The following is a 22,436-nucleotide window of genomic DNA, read 5'->3' on the forward strand; positions in this document are numbered from 1 at the left end:
TGCTCTAGGGAGCAAGCATAATCATACATGCCACCAGTAGTTTAGCATGGTGCTTCCTCCTTTGTGACCCTCAATACAGATAAATCAGGAGGAAGGAAGGAGAGGGGAAAAGAGGGAGGGAGAGAGGAAAGCAGGCTTTATTATGACAGCGCTGCTGTTCTCTTCAGGCTAATTGTATTTTATGGCTCACTGTCCTTTTTTTTTTTGGGCACAACCCAAATCAGGCCACAACTTCCTCACAGCATCAACAAAGCTGAAATTTATCTCACAGAACTCAACGAAGTGATAGTGAAACTAAATTACTCTTTATGTACATGATTAGTTTTCAGTGAGGTTAGTTAGGCTCTTCTGTCTGTTCCATGTGCCCAGCTGTGTCAACTCTTTGTGACCCCATGGACTGTAGCCTGCAAGGCTCCTCTGTCTATGGAATTTTCTAGGAAAGAATACTGAAGTGGGTTGCCATGTCCTACTCCAGGGGATCTTCCTGACCCAGGGGTTGAACCTGAGTCTCCTGTGTCTCCTGCACTGCTGGTATATTCTTTACCACAGAGCCCTGGGGAAAGCCCCTAGGCTCCTCAGAGCTAGGGAAGACAAATCAGATGTGACCTATGATCAGAATTACTGGAAACTGCTCAGTTCCTTTGACAGCCATGGATTCAGTTAATAACTACTCCATTCCTATGAAGAAGGTCTATTTGGACACAGCATTTGTACTTTTCAGGTGGACGCTGCAATTTAATATTGTGGTCGGTTTTTGACTATTTCACTGTATTTGGCTAAAGCAGTATGCTTTTATTATGTGTTTGGTCTCCACAATTCGTTACGTATGTGAGGTAAAAAATGTTGGCTCTGTAAGGGACGTGCATGTCTGGGTAGCATACCCATAATGAGGTGAATGCAGAGGCTTGAGGAGGGCTGTGAGGTGAAAAGAGGAAACTCATGGAAGATGCAGAGAGATGTCGTTCTGATTAGGCCTGTGAGAGAACGGGTAAATACAGGTAGCAAGAGGACGATTCAGATAGGAATATGCCAATTTTAAAAAAGAGGGGAAACTGTTTTCAAAAATTAAGTTAATTAAGGAAAATGTTCGGTATGTACAATCACCACTAAGGGAAACATTCTCGCCAAACCTGTTAATTCCCTGAGCCATTTTCTTGTATAAAATACATCAGAACATATGGCAATTACCACTTCACATTTCTATTGTTTCCACTCAGCGGTAAATTCATTGAGAAAAGAACCTCGTCTTAGTCTTTTCTATCGTCCAACCATGTAGCATCCACTCCATTAGGGGCAGTTATTTTATAAATGTCTCATGAATGAATAACATAATAATGAATAGTACCATTTATGGCACAGCTGCTACATGTTATATACAATGCCAGCATATACATTAGTAATTCAAGGTATTGCTATTGAGAACACAGAGGTCTAAATTTCAGGCTGAATGCTGATCTTGATACATTATGCACTGTTTCCAACTTAACTAAGCTAATAAAATTATACACTCGTAGTCAGAAGTAAATAAAGTCTGAATGGGATCGATGAGAAAGTTAAAAAATAAATCATACTGTGGTAAATCACTGCAGATGGTGACTGCAGCCATGAAATTAAGACACTTACTCCTTGGAAGAAAAGTTATGATCAACATAGATAGTATATTCAAAAGCAGAGATATTACTTTGCCGACTAAGGTCTGTCTAGTCAAGGCTATGGTTTTTCCTGTGGTCATGTATGGATGTGAGATTTGGACTGTGAAGAAGGCTGAGTGCCGAAGAATTGATGCTTTTGAACTGTGGTGTTGGAGAAGACTCTTGAGAGTCCCTGGGACTGCAAGGAGATCCAACCAGTCCATTCTGAAGGAGATCAGCCCTGGGATTTCTTTGGAAGGAATGATGCTAAAGCTGAAACTCCAGTACTTTGGCCACCTCATGCGAAGAGGTGACTCATTGGAAAAGACTCTGATGCTGGGAAGGATTGGGAGCAGGAGGAGAAGGGTACGACAGAGGATGAGATAGCTGGATGGCATCACGGACTCGATGGACGTGAGTCTGAGTGAACTCCGGGAGTTGGTGATGGACAGGGAGGCCTGGCATGCTGCAATTCATGGGGTTGCAAAGAGTCGGACACGACTGAGCGACTGAACTGAACTGAAACTCTGACTAGAGCAGATAAAAACAAAAATTAGTATCTTTACAATGGTTGTTATTCAACCACTTTCCCTAAAATGAAAGAGAATAGCAGAGTGACTGCTGGAATCGGGACACTGAGATTAGGAGGAGTAAGCACGACAGAGTGCCAAAGACTAAAGGTCAAGGACATAAGAACTGTGGTTTTAAGAAGACTAATGAAAAAGTGATTTTAAATGAATGTGAAGACAGTTATTAAATAACAGTTTTGATGCCTATTATCTTATATTCTTTTACATATTAACAAGTGGCTTCTGGAACATAAAATATTGTTGTTCCTGTATGTTCCACTCATCATTTTTGTCTTCTCTGGTAGCTTATTTCACACACATTGATTGGTAAGCAGCCATGCTGTAGCTGACAAACACCTACTGACACTGAACAAAGCCAAAGGCTAACCTTCTTGTAGGTCTCCAGGTATCTCGTTAGGAATTAACACAGAAATCCCCATCAAGATACAGACAGAATGAAGCAAGGACAAGGACCATAACCGAAATATAAACAATGAGCAACCCTTGGAACTAAGGACAGTATCTAATGCATAACAGGTGATCAATACATTTCTCTTGCATGAATGAAAAATAATATTCTCAAGGGCACGTTAGGTTTTGAGGCCCTCTGTCAAGTTGGTGCCATGCAGCAAGACAGTCATTAAAAAAAAAGAAACAGCAACATGAGAAATTAAGAAAAGAGGACTAACCGAGAAAGGCTGTTACATGCCTCGTACTCTTGGCAGTATTCATCTCAAGGACAAAGTCAGCGTGTGTGCTATAGCCAAGCAGTTTGGCTACTTCGGCCCGCAGTGGGAGTAGCTGCTGCAGGATGGCAGTGTTCTCCTAGGAATAAACAACAACAATAAAAACCAAAATAAAGGTCAATAATTAACTGGATCCAAAGCACTAAAAAGAAGAGCTATTACATTACTTTCAGGTTGGTAAGACTGTCAAATATTTTTAGGCATCTCAACTAGTAAGTTATTCCATTTCAGTGTTATAGACTTTTTTTTGGATTCATGATCCAGTTTTGTTTCTGAAATTATAATTGATCTTTTAAATCTCAGGAGATAGCAATGAGGGTCTTAATAAAATTTTACATACTGTTAAATTTATTTCCCTTAAAAAAAAGGGAAACAATAAGCATTGATTATGATGTAGAAAATCCAGAACCTTTGTATATTGCTAATGAAAATGGCAAAGCTGCTATAAAAAACAGTAATATGATTTTTCAAAAAATTAAACAAAGAATTCCAATATGATTCAGTGATTCCACTTCTGGGTATACATCCCAAAGAAATGGAAACAGAGACTCAGATATTTGTATAACTGTGTTCACTGTGGCATTATTCATAATAGCCAAATGGTAGAAGCGTCCTAAATGTCCATCAATGGCTGAATGGATTAAAAAAAATATTTAGTGCATATTACATATTATTTAGCCTTAAAAAGGAAAGAAATTTTGACACATGCCAAATTATGGATCTGAGCCAAATTATGGATCTGTATGATTCTACTTATATGCAGTTCCTAGAGTAGTTAAATTTATGGAGACCGGGAGTCAAATGATGTATGCCAGGGGCTTGGTGGGTGGGGAGAGAAGGAAGTTTATGTTCAACAGGTACAGAGTTTCAGTCGGGAAAGATGAAAAAGTTCTGGAGATACATGGCGATGGCTGTACAACAATATGAATGTACTTAATGCCACAGAACTCTATGCTTAATGTTTTAGGGATTTTCTCAAATTATTACACACATTTTAAATATTTTATTTGTATTAAAATGCAAATAGTGATACTGCTTTATTGTTTCCTTAACAATAAAGGAAAAAATAATCTCCCAGAGAAAGTAAAGAAATGTTGAGGTAAAAAAAAAATTGCTATTAAATCATCAAATTATTTATAGACATGCTTCTAAGTAAGATCACACTACCAAAATCTGGCTCCACCATTTACTAGTTGTCAAAATGATGGCAAGTCACTCAATCTTCCTAAGCCTCAGTTTTCTCATCTGGAAGATGTACATAATAAAAGTAGCTACATTATAGAGTGATCATGAAGATTCACATGAGAATATAAGTAAAGCCCAGAGAAAAATGCCTGGTACTAGAGCAAACAGCACATAATTATGCATTATAATTATTATTATTTTAAAACTAGAATGGAAACATGGATGTGAGAAACACAGAAGTTCCAAAGTTACCTAGTTTGAGTCTCTTTCACCTTTCCAGTCTCCTTAGACTGCCAATTCTTTCCCAATATCTATTCCCCCATTCTTCCTTTTAGTAGCAGAATTCTCTGAGCTTGCTGGGTACATGGTCACCTGCCTCCCTTTCCCAGCCCCTCTTAAAACTTGCTGTGGCCACGTGATACACAATGGGACAACAGAACATAAATGAGGCGATGAGAGAAATTTCTGGGTCATTATAGATCTCTGTCTTGCTAGCTGTGGACTGAAAGTGAGAGCAATGACCTTGAAGCCACATACTAAGGACAGCAGAGCTTCCAGCTCTGGACCACTCACCTCTGTACTGTTAAGTTGTAAGAGATAAAAACCTTAAAAAAATGTAGTAAAATACACCCAACACAAAATATACCATTTTAGCCAATTTTTAAGTGTACAATTCATGGCAATTACATTTATACTGTTGTGCAACCATTACCGTTGTTTCTAAGACATTTTAAATAGAAACTTGGTAACAATAATTTCCCAGTCTCTCTGGCCCCTGGTATCCACTAATCCTTTCTGAAGAAAAATAATTTTTATCTTATTTGAGTCACTGTGCTTTCGGTTGACTTTGTACACCGGTTTAATCTGTATCCTACAGAGACTAAACCCACAGAGACTAAACATAGGAATAGAGTGCTGCTATAACAGAAATGAAAAACCTACAGGGATGGAAGGTGAGGACACAGACGTAGGAAGCTGGTAATACTCAGTATACCATAGATAACATCTGTTTAAAAATTGTTGCTCACCATAACTTGGAAGGCAAGCCAGTTACCTACCAAGTCTTAGCTCTGAGGGGATTGTTTGGGAAAACTAATAATATTGGTGTATGTTTGTTGGTATGTGCTGCTTTGGGAAAGATTACACAAGAGAGATGAGCTCAAGTGAGAACTGGTCAGTTTGCAAAAACGGAGGGAAAAGAGTTCTGCTAAGAAAATTCTGCCCGTGGCCCCTGATCTGGGGCATCAGATGACTGGAAAGGCAATTGCTCTGTCCCTCTTGACCAGTAGAAAAGACTGATGCTCGGTGCTAATGAACTATGATTAGCGTTGAGGGTGCTGTCTATGGTTTCAGAGGGCCCTGAAGCAGACGCCGTTAAAGTGAGGACCAGAGGATGGACACCATATAGAAGCCTGCGTATGAGAAAAAATTTGGCAGGTTTGGATATTATTTTAACACGAATCTGGTTGTGAGCAAACAGAAAAGAAACCTATTAAGTTTCTGAGGGCATTTTATTACCAAAGATAAGTAAGCCTGGCCTACAAAAATACCCCTCAGACTTCAAACTGGCATCAGTAGGAATGTATACCAGTAGCTGTCTCGGATACGGTCATGGAAGATAATGGACAAGAAAGAATTCCCTGCAGGCAAAACCAGGGGCCACCGCATACAACTGCTAAAGGAATTCTTGCTAGAAAGGAGGCCCAGGTAAGTCCAACGGGCAATCCCGGGAAACTTCACAGAGCTCGGAATCCCTACGGTTTCTGCCAGACTCTTCCTGAGAACTGGTAGGGGCCTGCTCTGTTTCCACTCTTTCCTTTTTCAAATGGGAGTCTTTAGTGTGGTTTTCTGTTCCTGTTCTACCACTGGGGGTGTGTGCGTGTCGGAGCGGGCCAGGCAAGTGTTCCACCCTTTCACAGGTGGCCAGGTCACGAGAAGCTGTGACTGGGGAGGACTGTGTGCCGCTTAGAGATTCTGGTCTTTGAGCTAAAGGCAGTTAACTGGTTGGGATCTGACATATGGTCAATGGCTTCTGTGTGGGGGAAAGGAAAAAAAGGTACTCATGATCATTTGGATAGCCAGAGAGGCAGACTGTGGTGGAGCTGGCTAGCTGACTCTGAGAATTCATTTCTAATTCTTCCTCTTTTCCTTTCAGTAATAGAGTGCCCTTAGCTGACCAAATGGCTATCAACTGAAGATTCTATTTCCCAGCCTCCCCTGCAGTTGAATACAGTTATATGATGGAATTTAGGTCAATGGAATGTGAACAGAGTTTATGTATGTCATTTCCAGGTCTTCTTCTTGAAGATGCTTGCTCTGTATTTTCCCATTTACCAACAGGCTTGAAAATGGTGACACACTGGCCTTAGAAGTCACTTATCGACTAGAGTTATTCCACCAGCCCTAGATTGTTGACTTGGAAGAAGAATACAAGCGTTAGTTTCTTTAACCCATTCAATCTGCATTAGAACAGCTGAACCTATGGTCACACTAAGAACGTTGCCAAAAAACAAGCCAAAAGCTAAGTCTTGTAAGTCTGAGGATTTAGGAGGCATGACCCTCACACAAACATGTTTACATGGAGAAATCAGAATCCACTTCTGAGCTAACTTCAACACTGGTGAACAGAGCAAACCCTTTTCTTAACATCTTCTGTAAAAACAAAAGAAAAGGCAAACATTTATAATACCTCTTTGCATCTTGTATTAAAAGCCATTTCCATCTTCCTTCTGGTTTCAGGTACACAACATTTCTTCATGACAGGAAAATAGTGTGGATATTTTAAAGTAATTTTATACTTGTCACCATCTGTCTTTTCTAAACTGTTAACGAAATCATCAGGAAGACCACCTGCAAAAAATCATTTTCTCACACATCAATTTTTCCACTCATGATTGGTTTATTTAGCACTGGCATGGTGCCTTTAAGAAGCTCTAGGGATTTTTGTGGAGTAACTGAAATTCAAGTAAAATAATGACAATCCTTATAATATTGCTTTGATGTTACTGGAATGGGGTAGCAGTTAGAGGTCAGGTGGCCTGGGAGATGGTAATTCAAAATACGACCAGGCTTCACTGCACTTGTACAGATGGCATTTTGATGAGGAATAGGCAAAATTAAGCCCCCCCACCCCCCGCGCAAATCTGTAACAAATAAGAAAAGACTAGTTTAAGTTGTAGTGGCTTCCCTGGTGCCTTAGTGATAAAGAATCTGCCTGCCAATGCAGGAGATGCGGGTTTGATTCCTGGGTCGGGGAGATCCACCGGAGAAGGAAATGGCAGCCCACTCTAGTATTCTTGCCTGGGAAATCCTATGGACAGAGCAGCCTGGTGGGCTATCATACATGGAGTCGCAAAAGACTCAGACACGACTCAGCAACTAAACGCCAGTTTAAGTTACAGTGTAGAGAGTACTGTGAGGCAAAAAATTTTCAAAGCACCGAAGGCTGTTAAACACCAGCATGAGCTGTCAAGCAAGATTATAAAATTTCTTCTAGACTGTCTCTACAAACAGTGTATATTCTTGTAAGCCTAAAAGTGAGGTGTGGTTTGCTTGTGCTTTTTTTACAACGGGTGGTGGTTTCTGCTGCTGCTGCTGTTAAGTCACTTCAGTTGTGTCCAACTCTGTGCGACCCCATAGACGGCAGGCCACCAGGCTCCCCCATCCCTGGGATTCTCTAGGCAAGAATACTGCAATGGGTTGCCATTTCCTTCTCCAATGCATGAAAGTGAAAAGTGAAAGTGAAGTCACTCAGTCGTGTTCGACTCTTAGTGACCCCATGGACTGCAGCCCACCAGGCTCCTCCGTCCATGGGATTTTCCAGGCAAGAGTGCTGGAGTGGGGTGCCATTGCCTTCTCCAGGTGGTTTCTGCAGAAGGTACATTTTTTAAAGAATTCTTTAACTTTGATTTGGTAAACTGTGGGGTGACATTATTTGTCTAAATTATAGACTTCTTTTAAAAAAACAACAAAGTTTTACCAAGTTCAGCCTTGGAAAATACAAGGAAGGTATCATCCTCGTTGAGGTTTTTGTTAAAGTCAATACATAGCTCACTCATTCTCTTCTTCATTGCTTTAATTTCCTGAAACAAAGATACAAATACAGGACAATAACAATAAAATGCAACTTTCATTCTTATCTCCATCAGTCAAGGAAGCTTCACTTTTATATGAAGACTAGGTTCTGTACCCAACTCTCTCTACTTTCTTAGAGATGTGCTCGATAACACAGTTTTATGCAATTTTCTACATTGTGTCCATGAGAACCTGTATGTAATATGTACAGAAAGGTAATCCTGGTAATGTGTTAGAAATCAGGCATAAATTTGTAAGAACTAAATATATTTAGGAGGTATAGTGAAAGCAGAGTCTGGCACATGGTACATATACAGTAAGTAGCTGCTGAATAAATGAATGAATCTGGTAGCCTATTGATAATGAACACTTTTAATCTTTTCCAATCCAAAATTTTAATTTAGTAAGTCAGTATTGGGTACTGAAGTAAATGAAGCCGTAAGAACCGAGTAATTAATTCCATGGTTCCTTAGGAAAACAGGCTATGTTTTAGTTTTATATAGCATTTGCAAATAAAGGTGATTTATGGGCCCTAACATTTGTTTAAGAAGTACTAGATGTGGGGAAAGAAAAGTACTAGGTGGAAGATCAAAGAAAGCAATAGGAGGGAAATCACAAGAAAACACATGAGAGAATTTATTAACCTGTCCCATTCTTCTAAAAATTCTAGATTATAAAACTTACATAAACCACACAATTTCTCAAAGCGTGCTTCTCACAGGTAGCATCAACATCACCTGGGAACTTGTTAGAAGTGCCCACTCTGGAGACCCACACCATAGCTACTGAAGAACAGACTCTCAAGAGGCGGGGTCCTATATAATCAGAGCTTTAACAAGCCCTCCGGGTGATGTGCAGACACATGAAATTTGAGACTGCTGACTTAACACATACTGTGCAGTGTCATCCTATCTTGAAGAATGAGTTAATTCTGTAGCTGAGCTTCTGAACCTGGAAGATCTCACTGGGTATTAGACAAAGGAGAATGTCTGAGAAGCTAATCTCTCCATTTTTAAGGTCCATATATTACTCATAGAGGGTTTCATTCCAAAATGCTGGTTTTAAAACTTTCCGTCATAAGGGTTTTATTACCAGTGCCCTATCTCTGTAAGCATAAAGGAATGACAATACAAGTTGACTATTAAGATCTGAACTAGCTATCAGAGGATGTACAGCAGAATGGGGGGAGATAAACCTGGCACACACTAAACAGATAAAATCCACACAGAATTAAAGAACAATTAAGTTATCAGCTGTTTGACAGTCAACACGAGGTTAATAGGAGTTGTGGGATTTAAAATCATTGGCTACCAAATACATTGTAAATTGATTTGTACTATAAGTTATTTCCCACGTTACAAATGTGTTTCCCAATTTCCTGTCTTTTTGTTGTATTTTAAAAAATTTATTCTTTTATTTTCTAATAAGAAAAAGAAACAAACTCACATTTTGTACTTGTTCTGGAAGATGGAGCCCATTCCTTTTGCCCATTTTAACGGATTTTTCTAAGTATCGTCTGGCTTCAGGCTTTATCGTTTCCAGATCACAGGTTTCCTGAAATTAAACAGTGTGACAACCTCTTTCATTTCTATTACAACAATGCATGGGTAAATTATAAACTACAAGGCCAAAGTAAAATTTATTCATCATCTCTGGTGGTCTGTGAAAGCACACAGGTGATTATGAGGCAGTCCTTTTGGAAAACCTAAGTTCTTTTATGCTTTAGTGAGCTTCTGCTCATTTAAAACAGGAAAAATGAAATAAAAAGCTAACCAGAATTTCCCTGCCTTGCATCAGAATCAAGTGTGCTGTACCACTTGAAATTGTGATAATAGGAATATTTGCATAATCTCATTCTGAGCGTTCTTTATGACTGAGTGGTCTTTTTCACAAAACATCTTTCTTATCACAAAGCATCTGGATTTAATTTTCTACCGTTTGCTAACCTAGTTTCACTTGAGAGGCAAGAATAGAAAATAATGGGCAAATTCCGCACAAATGGAAGGTAGGACTCTTTTGCCAACATACCAAACAGGGACAGCTGGATAGAACACCAGCAAAAGGCTTCCAGTGCTTCAAAAATGCCTATCATTTGGCAAGAAAGATCAAGGGACCACAACAAGCTGCATATGAACAAGTATCTGGGGAAAATGAGCTAGGATATCACAAAGAGGAGGAGAGCTAGACAACACCTGTGAACCTGCGTGCAGCAATGCACACAACACTCACTAAAAAGGACCGAGGGCCCTGGAGAAAGAGCAGAAAACTCCCCTGGCCACAGCAAGGTAATAAGCACACCAGATGTTTCTTTAAAACAGGCGGCAGAATATACATGGCACATCTGGGTGGCTGGTTAGTTTTTGGTCCCTGGGAGGAAAGAGGCTCCAGACAGATTCGGCAGGTGCAAAGGCTTTAGTGTGGCTGAGAGCTGATGAGGGACTTTGGTTTGGAGAGCCTTAGCACCCTCTCAGCTTCAGAGACCGAAGAGGGCTGCATTCGCTCTCCCTGAAAGACTTGGGCTGTTCACCTCAAGCTTTGTATCTTCCCACCTAATCACGTCTTTAAAATGCTCAGCTTTAGAGCTTGCGTGTTAGACTGTTGGTAGAGTTCTTGCTGCAACACGTCTGCAATTTCTTACATTCTGTTGCAGCAGGTAAACAGAGTTGCACTCTAACCAAGGGTACAATTGGGGGTGGCCAAAAAGTTCGTTCAGGTTTTCCTGAGAGATGGTATCAATCCAATCCAATCCTTAATACAGCAATTTGTATCTCACTTTACCTACCAAAAAGTACTTTGTGCCATAGTACTAAAGTACTTATTGTACGTACATTACTCACAGTCTCCTCTGAGTTTATTCCCAGTGGAGGCAGAGAACAGTTAGACTTCTTTTTCCACAATAATCTTTTCTGCGTCCCTGGAGAATTTCTGAGCGTGTTGGCATGAGTGGAGGTGGAACCCTGTCACTTGGTATTGGCACACACTGGGATGCCAGCAGCAGGTGGCTCAGGGCCAAGACACCCGGAACGGCGAGGGAGACAGCTGAGCTGGGGGCTGATCCCTCAGAGACGGCCAGTCGCTCAAATTACAGTGTTCATATGGATTTCTGATGAACGTGGGCTGGCTGAGGCTGGCTTTAACAGCGCCAGGAAGTCTGTCCTGAGATGCGGGGCATGGCAACAAAAGTCCCCAGACAGGATGACACTATGGGTTGTAAGGCTGGGGAGAATCTAGGCAGTAGTTGTGTGCAGTGGAAGAGAGGAAAAAACAATCCCTGGTGAGAAGGGCCTGGCAAAGGCCAGGTACACTGTGAAGAACCCAAGGGGGCAGGCTGAGATCCAGGGCAGAGGGCCTTCCCATCTGGCAGTGGCGAGGGACAGAGCTGGGTAGCCGCGTGGGTTCTCAGGTTCCTGGCATTCACCTGGTCACAGGTGGCCCTGAGCTTAGGACAGAGGCTCATCAGAGGCCTCACCAGCAGACGTAAGCAGAATTCTTCCTCTCCTCCTGTGCTTGATCAGCAGGTGCCCTCACACTCAGAGGGCTGGACTGGACATATCTGGTGGTTGCAGGGTGCTATCTCAGAGAGCCTAGAAGGGCGCTCAGCACAGTAAACTTAAAACTCCAGGCCTAAATTAGGTAACTACTTATTCTCCCCAAATAGGTAACCCACGTGTCAACAGGTAGAAGGATGTTCTGAGAAAAATCAGTTCTGAATTAGGTACAATTAAAAATGACCAAATTACATGTACTGAAATATTTGACTTACCACAAAAATGACATTTAACAAAAGTCTGATTCGATTATAACCAGACACCCTTTGCCTTTCAGACTCGAGGTCCTGGGAAATTTCCAGACGTCTCTGGTAGGAGTAAAGCATGTCTAAAATGTGCTTTGAAAGCACATTCCTATCCCAAAGCTGATCATAATAATATTCTCCCTTATAATCTCCAGGCAAGGTCAGAATTACTGCCCAAGGATTTTCTAAGAGGGAATCAGCCGACACTTCTAGACGGCTCTGATCCAACTGTATCTTCCTTCCTGAAAAAGAATTTAATCTCCTTGAACTTGAACCAAGTCTCAGGCCTCTTTGGTATGGGCAGGCAGGGGCCAAAGTTCTCTGAAGTCATTTTCAAATTTATATAATCTGACAGCAGATCTTGCTTTATTATTTAAAAAATTGTTTATTTTATACTGGAGTATAGCCAGTTAACATTGTTAATTGTCAGGTGGTCAGCAAAGGGAGTCAGCCTTACATACACATGTATCCATTCTCAGGGGATCTTACTTTAAACTCTGTGTAACAAGATTAGTTTTCCCCAACTTCCTTCTGTAACTAAGAACTTTTATATACAAGTATGAGCACATAAACACACATACTCTTACATGTATGCTTTTGAGCTTCCCTGGTGGCTCAGTGGTAAAGAATCTGCCTGCCAATGTAGGAGACACGGGTTTGATCCCTTGGTCAGGAAGATCTCCTGGAAAAGGAGATGGAAACCCACTCCAGTATTCTTGCCTATGAAATCCCATGGACAGAGGAGTCGGGTGGGCTACAGTCTATCGGGTTGCAAAAGAGTCAGATAAGACTTGACTTAACTAAGTAACAAAATACTCACTTCACAGATAAGAAAACTGAGGTTAAATTACATCCTCAATATCCCACAGCTGATTAGCTGTAAAAGTGGGGATAGAAATAAATTCTTCTGTATTTGCAATGTCTTTCCCTTTCTTCTGATTCTCATTTTGGTTTCTTTTTTCAATCACTTTTACTTGCTGTATTGGGGAAGCAATGGAAACAGTGACAGACTTTATTTATATGGGCTCCTATGACCAACCTAGACAGCATATTAAAAAGCAGAGATATTACTTTGACAACAAAGGTCTGTATGTCAAAAGTCAAAGCTGTGGTTTTTCCAGTGGTCATGTATGGATGTGAGAGTTGGACCATAAAGAAAGCTGAGCACCAAAGAATTGATGCTTTTGAACTGTGGCATCGGAGAAGACTCAAGAGTCCCTTGGACTGCGAGGAGATCCAACCGGTCTGTTCTAAAGTGAATCAGTCCTGAATATTCACTGGAAGGACTGATGCTGAAGCTGAAGCTCCAATTCTTTGGCCACCTGATGCGAAGAACTGACTCATTGGAAAAGACTCTGATGCTGGGAAAGACTGAAGGCAGGAGAAGGGGATGACAGAGGATGAGACGGTTGGATGGCATCACAGACTGATGGACATGAGTTTGAGCAAGCTCCGGGAGTTGGTGATGGACAGGGAAGCCTGGCATATTGCAGTTCATGGATAGCAAAGAGGTTGCTCGGACAGGACTGAGAGACTGAACTGAACTGATACTTACTGTCAGGTTTTGTGCTACTATGGTGAGGAGGGCGTTCTCAGGCAAGCTGCCTGCACTCTGTGCAGGAGGGCTGCAGAAAGGCCTGCTTGCTGACTCCTATACACTGTCACAAGAGTCTGCTTTTGTGTAGGCCACAGGCAGAGTGAGAAACCGCACTACATGAGGACACATTTAGACTGGGACTAGTTCTGTTCTATTCAACATCATTTATGGAGCTCCAATTAAGGTCAGGCACTAGGGAAACAAGACAGACTATCTCCTTGAAGCCCTTTAAGTCCCACAGAGGAAGAAAAGATACAATAGCAAACAGTGTTAATCTGCAGTGAGTGAGAAAAGAGGGGAGTACTTGGGAAGCACAAGAGGACATTGGGCTAATGAGAAAACTAAGGCAAGGAAGTTGATGCTTTATATTGGATCTATTGACATTTAAGAGTCTGACAAAGGTACAAGTTTCAATATATTATGACCAATGACTAGACTTGTACATTTCAAAATCAAGAAGGCATGGTGAAAGAAAGTGAAGTTGCTCCACTGTGTCTGACCCTCAGCAATCCCATGGACTGCAGCTTACCAGGCTCCTCCATCCATGGGATTTTCCAGGCAAGAGTACTGGAGTGGGCTGCCATTGCCTTCTCTGATATATATTTTGAAAACAAATTAAATCCATCCTTAAACTTATGAAACAGAATATTAAAACACTGTTGCCTTTATCTATGTAATAGGTCACCACTCCCTTGAATTTTGTGTTAAATATTTTCTTCTAGTTTAACACTTACATTTACATTGTTTGGATCTGCCCCAGTGGCTCAGCACTAAAGAATCTTCCTGCAATGCTGGAGACTTGGGTTTGATTCCTGGGTCAGGAAGATCCCCTGGAGAAGGAAATGGCAACCCAATCCAGTATTCTTGCCTAGGAAATCCCATGGATAGAGGAGCCTGACAGGCTATAGTCCATGGGGTCACAAAAGTGTTGGACATGACTTAGGGACAACACACTAAAATCCCACTAAATACATTGTTTACTTTTGCTCCTTTTGGCCTTTTAAAATGATATCTCATTGTATGCAGTGTTATGGAGTTTCTTTTTTTCATTTGTTGTTACTAAGATTTTCCTCCGCCTTTAGAAAAGGCAGAGGAACCAGAGATCAAATTGCCAACATCTGCTGGATCATAGAAAAAGCAAGAGAGTTCCAGAAAAACATCTATTTCTGCTTTATTGACTATGTCAAGTCTTTGACTGTGTGGACCACAGCAAACTCTGGAAAATTCTTAAAGAGATGGGAATACCAGACCACCTGACCTGCCTCTTGAGAAATCTGTATGCAGGTCAGGAAGCAACAGTTAGAACTGGACATGGAACAGCAGACTGGTTCCAAAAAGGAAAAGGAGTACATCAAGGCTGTATATTGTCATCCCGCTTATTTAACTTCTATGCAGAGTACATCATGAGAAACGCTGGGCTACATGAAGCACAAGCTGGAATCAAGATTGCCAGGAGAAATATCAATAACCTTAGATATGCAGATGACACCACCCTTATGGTAGGAAACAAAGAACAACTAAAGAGCCTCTTGATGAAAGTGAAAGACGAGAGTGAAAAAGCTGGCTTAAAACTCAAAATTCAGAAAACTAAGATCATGGTATCCAGTCCCATCACTTTATGGGAAATAGATGGGGAAACAGTGGAAACAGTGGCAGACTTTATTTTCTTGGGCTCCAAAATCACTGCAGATGGTGATTGCAGCCATGAAATTAAAAGATGCTTACTTCTTGGAAGGAAAGTTATAACTAACCTAGACGGCACATTAAAAAGCAGAGCCATTACTTTGTCAACAAAGGTCCATTTAGTCAAGGCTATGGTTTTTCCAGTAGTCATGTATGGAAGTGAGAGTTGAACTATAAAGAAAGCTGAGCACTGAAGAACTGATCCTTTTGAACTGTGGTGTTGGAGAAGACTCTTGCACGTCCCTTGGACTGCAAGGAGATCCAACCAGTCCATCCTAAAGGAAACTGGTCCTGAATATTCATTGGAAGGACTGATGGTGAAGCTGAAACTCCAATACTCTGGCCACCTGATTTGAAGAAGTGACCCATTTGAAAAGACCCTGATGTTGGGAAAGATTGAAGGCGGGAGGAGAAGGGGATGACAGAGGATAAGATGGTTGGATGGTATCACCAACTCGATGGACATGAGTTTGAGTAAACTCCAGGAGTTGGTAATGGACAGGGAGGCCTGGCATGCTGCAGTCCATGGGGTCACAAAGAGTCAGACGTGACTGAGCGACTGAACTGAACTGAACTGAACTGAAGATTTAGTCATGCTCTTGCATGTTGCTGTGGTTTATTTTCTTCACTACTATAAAACATTCTATTGTAAATATATTACAGTGTTTTGACCCATTTTCCTTTTGATGGAAATCTGAGTTGTTTCAGTGTTTTGCTATTATAGATCAGGTTGTTATGAATACATGTTCAATTTCACCTGTGGACAATGGAAACTATTTTTAGGTAAATGCTGAAGTGGGCGTGGGGAGGGTGTGCTATGTTACAGAGAATGTAAGATCCAACTTCATAGGATTAGATTTTTTTCTGAATTAGTTATTACTATTATTTAAAAAAATCAGTTTACACATGTACTAGCAGTGCACAAATATTCCCATTGATTCCTTTCTGCACAGATACTTGGCACTGTCGGACTTTCATTTTTGTCAATCTAGTCAGTGAAGAATCTGACTGCAGTCTTTATTTGAACTTCCCTGACTTAATGAGGTTAAGCATTTTTTTCATGTTTAATTGCCATTTGTGTTTCATCTGAACTACCTTCCATGTCATCTGCTCACTTTTCTATTGGGATGCTTGTCTTTTTTACTGATTAAAGTATTACCTTATATATCGTAGGTACTAATGCTTTGCTAGTTTCATGTTTTGCAAATTTCTTTTTTTAGTATTTGAATTTTTTTTTTGTATTAGTGTTTTTTCACTTTATTAATAGAAGTCCTTTATTTTAATGCAGTCATGTTTATCAGACTTATAGTTAGCACTTTTGGTGTCTTTTTTTAAGAAATACTTTCCGGCTCAGATGTCATGAAGGTTTATTTCTATATAAACTGCCAGAAGCTTTAAGTTTAGTTTTTTAAGACTTTAATCCATTAGGGATTGTTTTTCATTTGGTTGTGAGGAAGCAATACGATATTTTTTGCCCCACATGGATAGCCCATGTCCTTGCATCAATTACTGAAGGCCTGTTTTTTTAATTTGTTACCATTTCTTACTTCAGTTTGAGGAACATTTACTAAATATTTACTGTACTTTGTACCAGGCACTCTGCCAAAGATGCAAAATAAAACCAAATGTGACACCTTTTTCCCTTGAGGGCTTTAACATAAAGTCTACGTGACTTCTGGCAAGTGTTTACCAACCACTTCCATGACTTGGAGAAGGAACGGCAACCCACTCCAGTATTCTTGCCTGGGAAATCCCATGGAAGAGGACCCTGGTGGGCTACAGTCCATGGGATTGTAAAGACTTGGACATGACTGAAAGACTAACACTTTCACTTTTTTTCCATGACTCTTGGAAAGTTACCATTTCTGAGCCTTAGTTTCTCTACTTATAAAAAGGGATACTTCACAAGATTGGTATATTGCTACATAACCGTAAAGTAGCATTACTAGTCACGCTTGGGAAGGAAGTAGGAAGGCTACAGCACGCTGGTTAGTCTCATGCCTTACTATGATTTCATCCATCCATTTAGTCAAGAACTTGCTTATTTTAAAGGTTGTGAAACAAGACTGTGAATCTGATGATACTCCCTAGACTGTAATGTGGCGTCCCTTGAATCTGGGAGATTGTCGTGACTAGTCAGTCAACGTGGTGTTGCAGAAGTGATGCTATGTGACTTCTGAGGTCATACAATGCAGTGCAGCTTCTGTGTAGAACATGCTGTAACATCCGTGTTGAAGCCTTCTGTCTCCAGGAAAAGAAGTCCTACTGCCTGATGCCGCCATGCTGGGAGGAAGTCCAAATTAGTCCACAGAGAGACACTATATGGAAGTGCCCTGAGGGGACACAAAAACAGAGATATCTGGCTGGTCTACCTGCTCCAGCCACCATGGCCTGAAATCACACGCAAGACTCCAAGCCAGAGCTGCTCAACTGACACTTTCCTGAATTCCTGACCTATACAAACTATGAGAGAAGATAAAATGACTGGTACTATTTTCAGTCACTAAGTTTTAGAGTTACGTGTTATATATATACATCCACAGATAACTAGAATGCTTACTGGGCACAGATTTTGCATTAACGAACTGTGAAGAAAAGTAATTTCATGCTTCCATTCATCAATCTTAAGTGAAAAATAACAGGAGCTTAGTTATATCTAACTAAGATAATACATTTGATTATTGGCTACATTGGTGGTACCTTGAGATTATTATTTAGCGCACCCTCGTTCAGGTAGAACAAGGCTGAAATTGATGACTCTACATAAATGTAAAATCCTATTACTCAGTCTAATGAAGGCTTTATGTATTGTATCATGGTTGCTCTATTTTTACTTAGAGGAAAGTTAAAGGAAAAAATAAACAGAAGATTTAAATACATCTAACTTTGTTAGGTATGAATGGTGTGAGATTTACCATCTATTCAAGCATCCAACTCTAGCAAAGAACTGAAACTGATAGTTCTAAATTTTTTAAAATACCAACTGAAAAATATTACTATTTGTCAAGGTAGGTATTTAAATTTACCAAATAAGGCCCAGTACATAAACAAGCACAATGGTTATTTAGTGGGATCAGAGGCCAATACATACAAAAGATAAAAGTTTAACAAAGAAATCTAAAGTGACAAACCTCCCAGATCTTGATGATATTTATAGGAAATCAGAGAAGATGGAAAAGTAACAAAAACAGTAGACTCAATTAATAACATTAAGATTACAATACCTTTTTGAGGCTAGAAAATCCCAAATAAGAACTCAGAAGTCAGGATAAAAAAATACTTAATCAAAGAAAATTAGAAAATACTAGGGAAAATTTCTATAGTACATATAGAATATCCAGATAGAAAAGAAATTAGATTATTCTGGGATGCAATAAAAATCAGAAACTATAAGGGCCATGATTTGTATAGAATAACAACTGGAGTCAAAAGTTGAAACGAGAACAATTTAGTAAAATATAGTCATAGAGTTATTTTATGTTATTTTTAAAGTGCCAAAGATGAACAATTATGAGTCATCATAGATGAACACAAATTAAGGGTGAAAAATGTCTGACATGAAAAAATAGCACATGTCTTACATGTCTAAATAAATTTTTGATTACACATGCCACAGTGAATTACAAATAAAAAATTTGAAATAAAACAGCTTTTAATTTCAATTCTTGTCATAATTTGCTAAAAAGAAAACAATCTTAGAGATTTTGCATATGCAACATGCAAAATTAACAAAAATGCCTAGGACGGTAAAACCTTGGTTGTTTTCCAAACAAATTGCTGAAAACCATGAAAATAAAAATTCAAAGCAAAGACATGATGAAAATGCTAGGAAGCAAATCAACATTGGTGATGAAAAGAGTGAAAACACTCAAAGGAGACCCACCTAGAGATTTCATAATCCATAATTTCTGTGAGTCCTGAGAAATGTAAGAATGACAGAGAGGAATGTCTCCGGCATGCAGAATCAAACAGTAAGTCATCAGTTTTACGGCCAAAACCACATGATTATTTATAGACAACTCAACTCCATTGGAGCTGCAATTTTTTAAAAATTCAAAGAAGTTTTTTCATTAAACTATTAAAGTTCATGATAGTTAAAAAGTCTTAGATTTATAGATGTACACTCTTTTATTATACTTGGTCTTAAAATTTTTAAATGAATGTAATTAGTAGCTGAACATAAACCTAAGTGGCATAATATAACACTATGTTGTGCCCTCTATTATAATAATTAGAAACAAAATCTAGGCACATTCAAATACTTTTTATCATTGGTTAAAGGCTTTTCTGTCTTTATTGTTGGTTTTTTTTCCCTCTTAAAGGAGTTATCAGATCATTTACCTTTAAATGAACAATTCTCAGAAAGATATCTTGTCTCATGCTCATCTCAATATCAAAACGAGACAGTCTTTTGTCTGCTTCTGTACTTGCAGCTCGTACTTCTTTGTCAGAGGAGACATGTTGGGGAAAATCTAGCATGGTTCGTTCCACTGTTAATAGAGGAAAGAAACCACAAGGACTCATCAAGTTGGTATTAAGAAAAAAACCTCATACATAGGTGAATGATTATCCTAATATAAGTCTTTCATTATATATTTTCTCTAAAGGCTCCTAAGGCTTTTGAGAAACAGAGTCTAAAATAGGACTTTGTTATTCCAGGGGCATTGCTAAGAACAGTAAGGGTGTGCACTGAGCAATTAACGAAGTACGGAGAGAGTGCAATTTATTATCTGGGAATGTAGAGGGGAAACAAGATTTTTTTTTTTTTTTAAATTTTTATTAGAGTATAGTCGACTTACAAAGTTGTGTTAGTTTCAGGAGTACAAAAAAGTGAATCAGTTACACGTATACATATAACCACTCTTTTTTAGATTCTTTTCTCATATAGGCCATTACCAAGTATTAAGTAGAGCTCCCTGAGCTATACAGTAGGCTTATACTAGTATCTATTTTATATATATATAGTACAGTGTATACATCAATCACAATCTTCCAATTTAAAAGATATAGTTCTCATCCTGAGGCTTTTTATAGTCTGGGAGTTGGGGGTAGGGAACAGTACATGAAAAGATAAACAACAATTCCAGGACAGAGCAGCGTAGCTGTCAAATGAATGGGGCAGGAACTCAAAGGCAGCAATACCAAGGGCTGAGGCATTAAGCCGTGCCCGTGGAGAAGGCTGGACCTTAGAGGACGGGCGGGGTGAGAGGAAGAGCTCGGCTGGGGACTGGAGAAGTAGAGACGGCAAGCACGGGGACTGGCAAAACAAAGCATGTTTAAGAAACAAGCAGGTAGTTTAGAGGGATGGGTTTGTTCAGGAAAGTTCTGAACCTTTACTCTTAATCTAACCAAAGTCATGAACCCTCCCCCAAATGTAGGCATTCATACAAACATAAAAAGCTGCACTGCATATAATTTCAAATGATCCTCAGAAATCTCAATGGACATATCCAGTAAGCAGCTGAATATTGGGGCCCTTCCTGTTAAATGATAGTGGTAATGTCTTCTGTTCTCACTTTCCCATGTCAAACTTGGTAGTTGGATTTTTCAAACATTTGTATTTTGACTTTAATTAGGCAAAAATCTGATGTCTTGAAATAATCCATACTACAGCAAAAAAAAAAAAAAAGAGTATCGTTTACAGGGAAGTTGTGGCTATGTTGTGACAACATATTTTAATTTTACTCTTTAGCACTTTGAAGGTATTGTAAATAGGTAAAATTTACACATGTGATATATGGTAGATGGCAAAGCTACCCTTTACATACCAAGGAATTGTCCAGTTAAACAAGCTACCTTATGCATATCAGTCCTCTTATAACATGGTTACAAAGAAAGCTATAAAAATGCCACAAATACCTGAACAAATTCATAGTGTCTGTTTTTTAAAAAATTAGATAGTTGTTTAAAAAAATCTATTCTGAAATTAAAACATTTTTATGATTAACCTATGAAGAGAAATTCACAGCAGAGGGAGAACGAATATCACAAAACTAAAGTTATATTAAAAAAGGTGCATGATTTGGGGAGAAAAAGCAGCATTTAAGATCATTCTGTTTTAAAAGATTTTTTCCCCACCTATTTTTACATTTCTTAAATGCATAAGCTATTACCCTGGCACAGTATCATAGCCATAACTGACTGAAAATGTGAGCATGTGAACCAAGGACAAACCACTCACAGGGTGGAAGAGGCATGTGAAATTGCCTGCTGAGAAAGCTCTGCTGAATGGGGATCAACTCCCTTCTTTTGATCTTTTTTACTGAAGATTTTAAGTTCAAGCCTTGTAGCAAAATTTAGTGGCCATTAATGAGAGTGAAAAAAAAGTCACTGAGTCATGATTTTGTGTGACCCCATGGACTGTAGCCCAACAGACTCCTCTGTCAGTAGAATTCAGGCAAGAATACTGGAGTGGGTAGTCATTCCCTTCTCCAGGGGATCTTCCTGACCCAGGGATGGAACCCTGTATTGCACGCAGATTCTTTACCGTCTGACCCACCAGGGAGAAGAGGGTGGTAGAAGGTAAGACGGTTAGATAGCATCAGCAACTCAATGCATATGAATTCCAGCAAACTCCAGGAGATAGTGAAGGACAGGGAAGCCTGTTGTGCTGCAGTCCATGGGATCGCAGAGTCAGAAACGACTTAGCGACTGAACAAAAACGAGTGAAGAAGCTGGTAGTAAGCGGCAGAAACTGAAACCGAAATGCAGAGGGAAGAGAAAGTAGTCAGTCAGTCCCTACGTCAGGGTAGGACACAGGGTAGGGAACTCTTGGTATGGGTAAAGAGGTGATGTGGTCACTAGGGCTGCTTAAGATTTTGGACAACCTTCCAAATTCGAGAATTCATACAGACGTTTATGATATTCAGTTATAGCCTATGTTCTTAGCCCAGTTACCACACAGCCAAGATTGTTTAGGCACAATTATCCTACAAAATTCTTCGAGATAACTGGCATGATTCTTCATTCCTTATAATTCAAAGGGTCTAATAGTTATATTGGGGGTTTCCTAGGTTGGGCAGTGGTAAAGAGTCTGCCAGCAATGCAGGAGATGCAAGAGGTGGGTTCAATCCCTGGGTCAAGAAGATCCCCTGGAGCAGGAAATGGCAACCTTTTCCAGTATTCTTGTCTGGAAAATTCCAGGGACAGAGGAGACTG

The 22,436-nt window shown here is 39.7% G+C and overlaps 1 protein-coding gene across 1 annotated transcript in view; it reads right to left on the reverse strand.

Annotated features, from left to right (window-relative positions):
• The window catches only part of NLN (neurolysin), a 94,298-nt gene that overhangs the window by 35,362 nt on the left and 36,500 nt on the right, over positions 1-22,436 (reverse strand). The window contains exons 3-7 of the mRNA XM_068990612.1: positions 19,620-19,768; positions 9,652-9,759; positions 8,111-8,213; positions 6,821-6,981; positions 2,890-3,025 (exon numbers count right to left, since the gene is read on the reverse strand). Of these exons, the coding sequence (XP_068846713.1) occupies positions 2,890-3,025; positions 6,821-6,981; positions 8,111-8,213; positions 9,652-9,759; positions 19,620-19,768 (657 nt within the window). The remainder of the gene's footprint in view (positions 1-2,889; positions 3,026-6,820; positions 6,982-8,110; positions 8,214-9,651; positions 9,760-19,619; positions 19,769-22,436) is intronic.

Source organism: Capricornis sumatraensis, chromosome 18 (assembly GCF_032405125.1).
Source record: "Capricornis sumatraensis isolate serow.1 chromosome 18, serow.2, whole genome shotgun sequence".
In the NCBI taxonomy this organism is placed as follows: domain Eukaryota; kingdom Metazoa; phylum Chordata; class Mammalia; order Artiodactyla; family Bovidae; genus Capricornis; species Capricornis sumatraensis.